This window comes from Chelonoidis abingdonii, chromosome 2, assembly GCF_003597395.2.
Source record: "Chelonoidis abingdonii isolate Lonesome George chromosome 2, CheloAbing_2.0, whole genome shotgun sequence".
Taxonomy (NCBI): Eukaryota; Metazoa; Chordata; order Testudines; family Testudinidae; genus Chelonoidis; species Chelonoidis abingdonii.
In genome coordinates, this window is record NC_133770.1 from 134,192,042 (window position 1) to 134,205,082 (window position 13,041).

General features: G+C 44.5%; 1 protein-coding gene across 1 annotated transcript in view; it reads right to left on the reverse strand.

Annotated features, from left to right (window-relative positions):
* The window catches only part of SEMA5A (semaphorin 5A), a 641,391-nt gene that overhangs the window by 364,596 nt on the left and 263,754 nt on the right, over window positions 1-13,041 (reverse strand). Inside the window, exon 4 of the mRNA XM_075062673.1 lies at window positions 11,518-11,563. Within this exon, the coding sequence (XP_074918774.1) occupies window positions 11,518-11,563 (46 nt within the window). The remainder of the gene's footprint in view (window positions 1-11,517; window positions 11,564-13,041) is intronic.

The window sequence follows — 13,041 nt, forward strand, 5'->3', positions numbered from 1 at the left end:
GGCCGGGGGGGGGGGGGCGGGGCGGGGCACAAATAAAATCAAAGAATGAAACTGTAAGTGATTGAACATTTGTGAACTTCCATATGCAGAATTCTCCTTAAATGCTGATTTACATCTTTGCTTTCACACTGTGGTTCTTGTCATAATAATGACAATAAAACTTCAATTTAATTTTTCTTCTCGCTTGATCACTTTGATACTTTACAAGAACCAGCCTTTGTAAAAATGCATCGTTTTACAGCTTATAATCTACATTTTCACATCGCAAGAGGATATATACATAATCTAGCGTAGGAAGCCTGCGTGTAGCACACTAAGCCAAGGTCTACTGCGACTTTAAATCGGTTTAATGGCCGATATACCGATTTCAACGCTGTACCCGTTCACACGACGTCGTCTTAATATCGAGTTAACGGCTCCTTAAATCGATTTTGGAACTCCTCCCGACAAGAGGGTAGCGCAAATTGATATAACAGTTCGGATTACGTTACTGTGGACGGAATCGACGTTATTGGCCTCCGCGGCAGTATCCCAGAGTGCAGCATTGACCGCTCTGGACAGCACTGAACTCGGATGCGCGGCGAGTAAACAGGAAAGCCCGCCGAACTTTTGAATTACTTCCTGCTTGCCCAGCGTGGAGCTCTGATCGCACGGCTGGCGATTCAGTCTCAAATCGAAAAGAGCTCCAGATAGACCCGTGACGGGATACTGATCTGATGCTGTTATGGGGACGAGAACAAATCGTTTATCCAGCTCCGTTACAGAACACGAAATGCCAAAGCGTTTGAATAAAAAACTCAGGTACACAGCGCTGCGTGACAAGCGTAACGGAAGCCAGAGACTCAATGGACGCTCTTGGATGGGGTACTGGGACTCCAGCTACCCACAGTCCCAGCAGTCTCTTAAATATATTTGCATTCTGGCTGAGCTCCCAATGTTGTAGGTTCAACACAGTGTCTGGCGTGGTTCAGGGAACAGCTCCTCAGTTTCTTTCCCCCCCCACCACGTGAAAAAAGGGAAGAATCATTCCTTGACTACTTCTATGTCACCCTATGTGTACTGATGCGCTGGTGAGACGGGATGCTACAGCATGAAGAGCAGTATCCGCTCTCCATCTCCCTCCCCGGGGGTAGACGGTGCAGAAGGACTGCCCACCATCCTCAGAACCCTATACTAATAATTGCTCAACGTCGGAGGCACATTATTCCTGGTTACTCGCAGTAGATAGGACAGAACGGCTAATAACCGCTTCATCATCGAAACTGGGGCTGAAATTTTTGAAAGAAATTTGGATGAATCGCTTGGCATGAGTCCATTCCTCCTTAGGTTCTAAAATGAGCCTCCTGCCTGGACTGTCAAGCCGGGAGGCTGCCTCCAAGTGCCTCCCCCCCGACCTCTTTTATCTCACGAACAGTCTCTGTTTTTATCTTGTATTCTTACAACTTCATGACACAGGGGAGGGCACTGCTGGTAGCCAGGAGGTTGAGGGGAGGAGGGAAGCAACGGGTGCGGTTTTGCAGGGGCAACCCCTGTGAAACTGACACGGAGCAGCGTGCTTTCTGATACACTGGATCTCTATTACATTGCCTATATTCTAGGCAGGACAGTGCACCACGACCGCTCGGTCCGCAATCCAAACTCGGATGCAAGTGTCCGGTAAACAGGAAAAGCCCGAGACCTTACATGACATTTCTGCTTCACGTGTCCAGCTCTGATCAGCCGGGTGGCGATGCAGTTCAAATGCAAAAGCGTTCCTGCATTGACCTAGGGAGTACTAGATCTGATCGCTGTATGGTGAGACAATCTGTTTATCAGAGCTCCATTAAAGAACAGGAAATGCCAAAGCATTTGAAAAATAAACTCCAGAATACACAGCGGTGCGTAGACAACCGTAACGGAAGCAGAGACTCAAGGATGCTCATGAGGGAGGGAGGGGTATGGGACTACCGTACCATCTCCACAGCAGCTCTGAAACTATTTGCTTCTGCTGAGGCCCAATGTCTGTAGCTTAATACACGGTGTCTTGCGTAGGTTCACGGACAGATCGCGTTTCTCCCCCCCCCCAGCACGGAAAGAGAAGTAAAATAAATAATTCCTTGAGTACTGTAATGTCACCCTCTGTGTACTTGAATGCTGCTGGCAGAGAGTACGCGAGGTGTTAACAGGTCAGGATACCGTTGTGATTTCAGGGTCCTGATTGCTGTGCTATGGCGTTTGCTCATGCCCGGGAAAACGGCGCCAAAGGTTGTCTGCTTGCCTTCCACAAAGGGAGGGGTGAGGGCTGTACCGCACACCTGGGGGCAATGTTTTCTGCCCATCAGGGCACTGTGCTCTTAACCCGGAGAGTGGGAACTATGGATAGCTGAGGAACCAGTACCCACGTGCACTGCCTCTGAAATCGATGGTAGCTTGGACCTGGACGAAACAATCGATTTCATGATCCACTGTGGACGCGCTAACCGATTTTATTGTCTGTTTTGTGAATATCGGTTTAAGGCTAATTCGAAATTAATCGTGCGTGTAGCGTACCCTAGACGCATAAGGGGGATGGAGACCATCCAGTCCAGGAGCTTTTCCATTTTTTGGAAATGCTAAGATCTATCTTTTATGTTGTCACTTTTCTTGAGGGAGAGGAAACTAGCTGCATCTTCCTCACTCACAGGAGATACTTACAGGCATCAGCACAGAGATGAATGTTCAATTACCACCTTTTCACCGTTTTCTGACAGATTGTTATGCTTTGTTTATTTTGTGAGAATTGGCTTCAAGTTTTTGTTTGTTTTTTCAAGCCTAAACTACTTTGTCATTTATTTTGCCTACTAGTTGGAAGTGTTTATCTAAGGCTGAGGTACACTTTGGCAGTTTGCAGCGCTGGTGTTCCAGCTGTGGCTCGTACAGCCTGTTACGGCCAGCGCTGCGCAGTGTCCACACTTCACCGGCAGCGCTGTTGTGAGTGTGCTTGTGGGCAGCTTCCACAGAGCAACTTATCCATTTTGTCGCTGTGGGTTGTGGGCAGGGGACGGAAGGCGTGCGGGGTCATTCCGTTCCTGTTTCAACCACCGTGGTGGCATCGCTTCCTTTTCAGGCCGTTTGGTGCCATTGTGCGTCTGTCGCGTGATTTCAGAGAGAAATGGAGCCCGAAGCTGCTGGGACATTGCTGATGAATGTTGCCAGCACATCACGTCTGGCCAGTGGCTTCCTATGCTCCAAAAGTGACAGTGGCGAGCTCAGATGATGAAATGATGCGGCTGACGCACTGACAGTAAATTGTTGTGGCAGTTATCGGACGTGCTGCTGCGTGTGGACGCACCTTTTGGGATCGCGGAACAAGCACGAGTGGTGGGATCACTCATCCTGCACAGTTCTGGGATGACGGCAGTGGCTGCACAACTTTCGGATGAGGAAAGCCACTTTCATGGGACTTGTGCTGAGCTCGCCCAACCTGCAAGTTGCAAGGACACGAGGACTGAGAAGCTGGCCCTGTCAGTGGAGGGGGGTGCGCTATTGCAGTTCTGGAAGCTGGCTACTCAGAACAGCTACGATCGGTCGCAAACCAGTTTGGAGTGGGAAGTCGCCGTTGGAATACTCGCTGATGCAATTTTTGCAGGGCATTATTCGCATCCTGTTCAGAAGAAACCGTGCGTCTGGGAATGTTGAGGACCTTGTGGATGGCTTTGCACAATGGGTTTCCCTACTGTGGCGGGCAATAGAATGCGGACGCATATTCTATTCTGGCCACCACCCCACCTGGCTCGAGTACGTTAATCAGAAGGGGTATTTTCTTCAATGGTTCTCCAGGCGCTTGTGGATCCCTGGGCGTTTCCTTGAAATACCGGATGGCCGGAAGGTGATGTGCACGTTTTCGGAACATGGCCTGTACAGGCGCTGCGGGCAGGGATTTTTTCCAGACTGGAAGATCACAGTCGGTGGACGTCGGAATGCCATTGTGAATCCATGGAGACCCCGGCTTACCATTAATGCCTTGGCTCATAAAACCGTACGCATGGGAAGCTTGACATGAGCGACCGGTTCAACTACAGCTGAGCGGCTGAGCATGACCGTGGAGTGTGCTTGGCCGTTTAGGGAGATGAGAGTCTGTACGGGATCTAGATGTGGGGGAAAGCAGCATCCCAGCGATCTATAACGGCGTGCTGTGTCTCTAATTTGTGGAAGGAAGGGTGAAACCTTCGTGAACGAATATGGGCCTCCGAGCACGCCTGAGGCTTTTTGCACAGCAGGGCAGGGCGAGAGTAGGCCCGCACAGTGCCTTCAAGGCATAGGGATTGCCTTAAGGAGCACTTTGAGGCTGAAAGCCAACAGTAATGTTGGGTGCCTCCACTGCCGTTACGAGCATTGCTCACAGCCGTTACTGCGTGGTTTCATCGCCTTGCCGTTCGCTAATTTTTTTACCTTTGTGTTCAGAGTACGTTCTAGTTATACTACCACTGTGAATAAAGCAAGACAAGAACTCCTTATCTAAACTACCGTCATCAACAGGAAGCGGGGTACCGGTGCATTAGCTTACTCCAGGTTTGTCATCGTCTCTTCCTTGGGGCTCCTGCACTGCCTGCTGCTGCACTTGGAGGCACTGCCTGCTGCTGCACTTCGCGGCACCTGCCTGCTTGCTGCCCTTGGCTGATTACATTCGCCTGCCTGGCTGCATGGGTGTTCGAGCCTGCTTGGGTAACTGTCGTAGCGTTATCAGGGCTGCTGAGGTCACGTACTGGGTTGGGGGCAGTTCGGTGGTCCGTAACACCAGGATGCTGGCAGGAACGGTGTTTGAGGAACTTGACGACATGGCTGAGTTTTGGGATGGGCTGGGCTCCCGGTAGTGTCTGCCTGCATGTCTACCTTGTCTGCATTGAGCTCTGTGTTTGGTTCCATGAGGCTAGCATCGCATTCTGGCTGTCTTTGCTTCCTGATCTATCTCTTCTCTTTTTTTCGGCCTGTCACCATAAGAGTATTTTAACCTGTACTCATTTGATTATGTGAAAGTTTCAGGTTTCTTTCTTTCTTTTTTTAGATTCTAGCTCTCATGATTGAGGAGAGAAGCTTGAAAACATGAACCATTAAAGCCTGAAATTAAAAAACAAAACAAAAAACAAAACAGAAAAAACAAAATATATTGTTTTTAAGACAGATAATCTCATGATTTTTTAATTCTTGGGATTTACAATAATGTGATTTCAAAGTGAAAACATAAAGTAGCCCAGATATGCTTGAAACTGGGTCCAAGATCACTTGAAAAACTTACAAACATCAGGCACACATGATGTCAGTTTTGTGTTCATAACGTAAGTTGGCAAGTTTTGTGTTATTCTAAGTTTCAGTGAGAACAGTTTGCATTTCTCTTATTACTAAAGTTTTCTGATAAAACTTCAAGAGAATCCTTCTATCGCTTAACATTTCAAAACAAATACAATAACTCCTCGCTTAATGTTGTAGTTATGTTCCTGGAAAATGCAACTTTAAGCAAAACGATGTTAAGTGAATCCCATTTCCCCATAAGAATTAATGTAAATGGGGTGGGGGGTTAGGTTCCAGGTAATTTCTTTTCACGAGACAAAAAACTATATATTATATATACACACACACACAGAGTATACGTTTTAAAGAAACAATGTAATGCTGTTCACAGCTATGATGATTGTGAAGCTTGGTTGAGGTGGTGAAGTCAGATGGTGGAAGAGGGAGGATATTTCCCAGGGAATGCTTTGCTGCTAAATTATGAACTAGCACTTGTCTGAGCCCTCAAGGGTTAACACATTGTTGTTAATGTAGCTTCTCACTCAAGGCAGCACAGATACGAGGGAGGAGAGACAGCATTTGCCTCGCCCCCTCCCGCCCTGCACAGCAAGCAGGAATCTCTGGAAGCGGCTCCAAGGCAGAGGGCAGGAGCAGCAAATGCAGTGTAGGGAGGGACAGCTGAACTGCCCAGCAATTGATAGCCTACTGGGCAGCTGCAGCACAGGGAACTTAGTGGCGCGGGGAGCTGATAGGGGAGCTGTCGGTCCGCCCTGGTTACAAGCCCCCACCAGCTAACTGCAATGGGCTGTTTTTCCTGCAAGCAGTGGACAAAGCAGGCAAGTGCCAAACGACGTTAGAAGGGAGCATTTCACAAATTTAAATGAGCATGTTCCCTAATTGATCAGCAACATAACAACGAAACAATGTTAACTGGGACAACTTTAAGTGAGGAATTACTGTATATGACATCAGTAGATAACATTGTTTTCATACATAAACATTAAGGTGACCAGATCACCCAGTTCACTGGCATTTTCACAATTTTAAGGGACACTCCTTGTGTTCTGGCTACTTATATGGAAACTAGGACTTCAGCAACCCCATGGCTGATCTTGAACTGCTGCTATAGGGAATGTCTCAATGAACAGGAGCATCTACATGCCTTTAAGAGCAGATCTTTGGGATAGAAACTGTCCTGATGTTTTTTTTATGTCATTAATGAGCCAGGAAGGACAGGGGAGGGGATATTAACAGAGGGAAAGAAGAGAACAAAAAGAGAAAGAAAAGAAGAGAACTAATATGGAGTAAATGCAAGCTATTGTGGTGGATTTTAAGAATAAAAGAAAAAAGTTGGAAATGGAAAAGGTATGCTGAGAGAGAGGAAGAAGTGAAGGAGGTGATGATGGGAGAAAATAGCCACATGTTCTGTTTCTTTGTTTGGAAATATGGTCACTATAAAAAGATGTGGAAGTGGAGTGGGGGAAGCAGTGTCAAAGGCTGCAGAAATGGTGACCTAGAAAGTATGAGGGAAAGTTTTGGACTTTGGATAAAACACCACAACAACACAGAATTTCAAAGGTCTGTGGGACTGAAGGGCTTCTGCTCAGCCCTGTAAATCAGGAACTTAATATAACATATACACGGATTTCTGTGCTGGTCTTCTTTGTTCTGTTCCCCCTCCCCCAACAGTAATTCAAAAAAATATTCAGTGGAAATTGAGATACTCCTATAATCTATAGATCTCGGACACATTAGAAACAGCTATATCTTGTTTGGAGCCATTATCTCCGTCGGTGACAAACTGTGAACTTTAATCTACACACTGACAAAATAAATAAGAGTCTTTGAGGCGAGATCAACACAGGCGATGTTCTGATAGGTGTCTGCTATAGTCCACCAGAACAGGAGGAGGTGATATACGAGGCTTTCTTCGGACAACTAACAGAAGTTTCCAGATCACAGGCCCTGATTCTCATGAGGGACTTCAATCATCCTGACATCTGCTGGGAGAGCAATACAGCAGTGCACAGACAATCCAGGATGTTTTTAGAGAGTGTTGGGGAAAACTTCCTCATGAAAATGCTGGAGGAACGAACTAGGGACTGTGCTCCTCTTGACCTGCTGCTTACAAACAGGGAATAATTGGTAGGGGAAGTAGAAGTGGGTGGCAACCTCGTCAACAGGAATCATAAGGTTGTTGAATTCAAGATCCTGACAAAAGAATATAAGAACAGCCTTACCGTGTCAGACCAAAGGTCCATTTAGTCCAGTATCTGTCTACCGACAGTGGCCAATGCCAAGTGCCCCAGAGGGAGTGAACCTAACAGGAATGATCAAGTGATTACTCTCGTCATCCATCTCCATCCTCTGACAAACAGAGGCTAGGGACACCATTCCTTACCCATCCTGGCTAATAGCCATTTATGGACTTAACCACCATGAATTTATCCAGTTCTCTTTTAAACACTGTTATAGTTCTAGCCTTCACGACCTCCTCGGGTAAGGAGTTCCATAAGTTGACTGTGCGCTGTGTGAAGAAGAACTTCCCTTTATTTGTTTTAAACCTGCTGCCTATTAATTTCATTTGATGGCCCCTAGTTCTTGTATTATGGGAATAAGTAAATAACTTTTCCTTATCCACTTCCTCCACACCATTCATGATTTTATATACCTCTATCATATCCCCTCTTAGTCTCCTCTTCTGAAAAGTCCTAGCCTCTTTAGTCTTTCCTCATATGGGACCCTCTCCAAACCCCTAATAATTTTAGTTGCCCTTTTCTGAACCTTTTCTAGCGCCAGTATATCTTTTTTGAGGTAAGGAGACCACACCTGTACACAGTATTTGAGATGTACCAGGGAAGAAAGGAGAGCAGCAGAATACGGACCCTGGTCTTCAGAAAAGCAAACTTTGACTCCCTCAGGGAACTGATGAGCAGGATCCCCTGGGAGGCTAATATGAGGGGGGAAAGGAGTCCAGGAACACTGGCTGTATTTTAAAGAAGCCTTATTGAAGGCGCAGGAACAAACCATCCCAATATGCAGAAAGAATAGCAAATATGGCAAGCAGCCAGCTTGGCTTAACAGAGAAATCTTCGTGGAGCTTAAACACAAAAAGGAAGCTTACAAGAAGTGGAAACTCAGACAGATGACTAGGGAGAAGTATAAAGATATTCCTTGAGCATGCAGGGGTGTAATCATTGAGCCCAAAGCACATTTGGAGTTGCAGCCAGCAAGGGATATGAAGGGTTTCTACAAGTATGTTAGCAACATGAAGGTCATAGAAAGTGTAGGACCCTTACTGAATGGGGAAGGCAACTAGAGACAGATGATGTGGAAAAAGCTGAAGTACTAAATGCATTTTTTTGCTTCAATCTTCACAGACAAGGTCAGCTCCCAGACTGCTGCACTGGGCAAGGGTGAGCAGCCCTCAATGGTGGAAGAACAGGTTAAGCACTATTTAGAAAAGTCCATGTGGCCAGACACAATGCATCCGAGGGTTCTGAGAGAGTTGGCTGATATGACTGCAGAGCAATTGGCCATTTTCTTTGAAAATTCGTGGTGATCGGGGAGGTCCCAGACTACTGAAAAAGGCAAATACAGTGCCCATCTTTAAAAAAGGGAAGGAGGAGAATCTGGGGAACTACAGATCGGTCAGCCTCACCTCAGTCCCCGGAAAGATCATGGAGCAGATCCTCAACGAATCCATTCTGAAGCACTTAGAGGAGAGGATGGTGATCAGAAAAAATCAACAAGGGCAAGTCATGCCTGACCAATCTGACTGCCTTCTATGATGCGGTAACTGGCTCTGTGGATATGGAGAAAGTGGTGGACGTGATATACCTTGACTTTAGCAAAGCATTTGATATGCTGTCCCACAGTATTCTTGCCAGCAAGTTAAAAAGTATGGATTAGAGGAATGGACCACAAGGTGGACAGAAAGCTGACTAGATCATCGGTCTCAACGAGTAGTGATCAACGACTTGATATCTTGCTGGCAGCTGATATGAAGCGGCATGCCCCAAGGGTTGGTCCTGGAGCTGTTTTTTTTTTTCAGCATCTTCATTAATGATCTGGATGATGGGATGATTTTCACCCTCAGCAAGTTCGCAGAGGACATTAAGCTAGAGGGAGAGGTAGATACGCTGGAGGTAGGGATAGGGTCCAGAGTGACCTACACAAATTGGAGGATTGGGCCAAAAGAAATCGGATGAGGTTCAACGAGGACAAGTGCAGAGTCCTGGGGGACCTTCTGCAGAAGTTCTGGAGAAAAGGACCTGGGAAGTATAGTGGACGAGAAGCTGGATATGAGTCAACAATGTACCCTTGTTGCCAAGAAGGCTAATGGCATATTGGTAGGAGCACTGCCAGCAGATTGAGGGGAGTGATTATTCCCTTCTATTCAGCATAGGTGAGGCCACATATGAAGTATTGCTTCCAGTTTTGGGCCCCTCACTACAGAAAAGATGTGGACAAATTGGAGACGGTCCAGCGCAGGGCAACAAAAAATGATTAGGGGGCTGGAGCACATGACTTATGAGGAGAGGCTGAGGGAACTGGGGTTATTTAGTTTGCAGAAGAAAAGAGTGAGGGGGGATTTGATAGCAGCCTTCAACTACCTGAAAGGGGCCGGGGGGGTTCCAAAGAGGATGGAGCTAGGCTGTTCTCAGTGGTGGCAGATGACAGAACAAGGAGCAATGGTTTCAAGTTGCAGTGGAGAATGTCCAAGTTGGATATTAGGAAAAACTTTTTCACTAGGAGAGTGGTGAAGCACTGGAATGGGTTACCCAGGGAGGTGATGGAATCTCCATCCTTTGAGGTTTTTAAGGCCCGGCTTGACAAAGCCCTGGCTGGGATGATTTAGTTGGGGTTGGTCCTGCTTTGAGGGGAGGTTTGGATTAGCTGTCCTGAGGTCTCTTCCAACTCTAATCTTCTAGTATTCTGTGAAATGCTAATAGCTGCTTCAGATCCATTTTAGTGTCTTGGGTCAAGAAGAATCTCAATACTGAAAAACTGAACAATATTTTAGGAAGTGAAATATAAATTGAAAATCTTTAGGTGAAAGTAGTTAACCTGGATTCAGAGTAGATAATATTAAAACTCTGAGAGTGCAATTGATGTCCAACCTTAAGAACAAGCAACACTACTTTGTGGGATGCTGTAATCGTGGCAGCTCACTAGATTGCTTAATCTTTTGCCTCTACAATTGTGGGACCATAGGGCAAGGCATTTCTTGGCCTAATTTGTACACGTACAACACCTTGGGGCTCCACAAACCACAAGGCCAGACTCACTCTAATTAACTGACATTTTTTCATATTTAGAAATACAAGATTGTATTATGCAATAATAGCCAGGGAATTCAACATAAAACTAGTTTATATAACAGTAACAAACAAAAACAACAAAGATGTCAAAAACTACAAACTCCTATTTTGTATTTCCATACCGTAACTCAGAGTCAATTTAAATCAAATTCAGTAAAACAATTTTTAGAGAGCCAAGAACTCAAAAAGGATGAGAAATTCTTTTGTTTTTGGCAGTGAGCGCATGACGAGAATACTACAGTATTGCTGTAAAAAGAAAAGGGATTCAGAGGCCAGTGTGAATATAAGGCTGAGATACATGACAAATTCTGAATGTGGAAGCCTCCTATGTCCTTACAAAGTTCAGGGGGAAAATTAATTAATCTGAGTTTTTTTCTAATCTTTTCCTGAAGCCTGAAGAATTGGATTTCAAGCTCTAATAACTTTAAAAGGCAATTAGCTGTATTAAATAAGGCAACCAGATTAGTTTGTATTTGTTTGTCACAACCCTTGTTTTTCCCTTGCTGTTTGCAATTCCTTAGCAAATGTGGGTACACTACTTCATTTACAATTATAAAGAACAGACAGATCCTTTTCAAACAGGAATCATGTATTCTTAAGAGAGTTTCACAACAAAACCATAGCAGGGTGCTCAATTGCAAGTCAGACCACTTCTGCAGTACAACAACCATTTCTCTCCCCATCTTCCATTTTGTAAGTATTAACTCTCACAAAAAATCACAGTAGATTGTGAGATAACACAGGACTCTATGGCCCAGGACAAAAGCTAATCTGGAATTAAAATGAGTAATGTGATTTACATAATGAGGGGGAACAAAGATGACAAAAATAGCCATTCAGTCTGCTGAAGCATCTGAATATCTTGATTAACAGCTTTGAAACATCTATTTCACCACATCAAAACCAGGAACTAATTGAGACAGACAGAAAAATATATTGCACATACCTGGATTAAAGATAGATCTTCAAGATGTAACCTGAAGAGGTAGTTTCTAGGGTGAAGAAAAAAAGAAAGAAAATTCTTACTAGTCCTTTAAATAGCAGTAAAGCAATAACTTACTACAACGTTATGTGGTTAGAACAGGGCCTGGAATTCAGAGTTCTTGGTTTCTATTCTGAGCTCTGCCACTGACTCAGAAAGAGTCCTTAGGCTTTAAGGGACATTTCAAAACTTACTTCTAATTTTGGGCTCCTATAGCCTGTTTTTCAAAACTGCTGAGTATTCACAAAGCCAGGTGAATTGAAGTGCTATGACAAACAGACATCACATTTTTGAAGTCAGTGGAGTTGTGACCACCTACATAAGGACTGAAATTTTCACTTCAAAAAATATTTTCACTCTATGCTTTTAACCTACAGTAATGTTTACAATGAAAACAGTATAAACTCAGTCAACTTGTTATGAAATTAAACAAAAGCAAATATGTGTGCCTCAGGGCTACTGTTTTATTTTATTTCCTGAGTTGCTAAAGCACTTCCCATTTATCTACTGTTTAGTAAAAGCTAAGGGCTTTACCTTGCCATGTGTTACTACCTAAAACTCCTACTGAATTTGATGGGAATTGGGAATAGAACAAGATAAAGACATGGTTGTAAGTCACTGTGTATGAAATCACTGGAAAATATGAGATAGAGTTCTCAAGCAGATGAATTGTATGACTGAAAACAGAGTTTGAAAATTTCCAGCATGTGCTTGTACGAACACTACGTTTTCTAGCATAAATGAGATACAGGCAGTCCTCGGACTTATGGCACAATTGGTTCATGAAAATTGCGTAATAAGTCAAAACGTCGTAACTTGGAACCACAATCCACTCCATTGCAGGACCGAGCATTGTAAAGTCTAAACCAATTGTAAGTTGAATCAGAGTGTAAATTCAGAAACATTGTAAGTGCTGTTTATCGTAAGTCGAACATCAAAGTCAAGGACTGTCTGTATATCTATACTGCCATCACTCCCCAGAAGTATACTTGTTTAGTTAATATTGTTGTACCTTCACAAGTCAGTTCTATTACCCACACCCTAATATCTTAATTCTAGAACTCCTACTTAGAAGGATGCAGAATTTAATAATTCCCCATCCCTGAATGAACCAAATAATGCTACACCCTACATGTATGTTTAGCTCAGTAGTTCCCATCCCTTTGGGCATGTATTCCCCTATTTGTGACAGGTCTGCACCAGGACTCTGCCATTCCAATTGCTGCATTTCCCTGGTTGTTGGTGTTGTTGTTTTTGCTAAATCTCTCTCCATTTCCCTCCTTTTTCATCTATTTTTGCTTTACATTTTCACCCACTATCTTCCAATTATTTCCTCTCTTTCTCTACCTTTATGTGAAGTCCCTAGTTTTCAGTCTCTCTGTTTTCTCCCCCTTCTCCCTCTCTCTGCCATTCCCATCATCTTCACTTTCCCCCTCTCTCTTCCAGATCCCTCCCTATTTTCTTCACTTTCTTCCATTCCTCCATCAC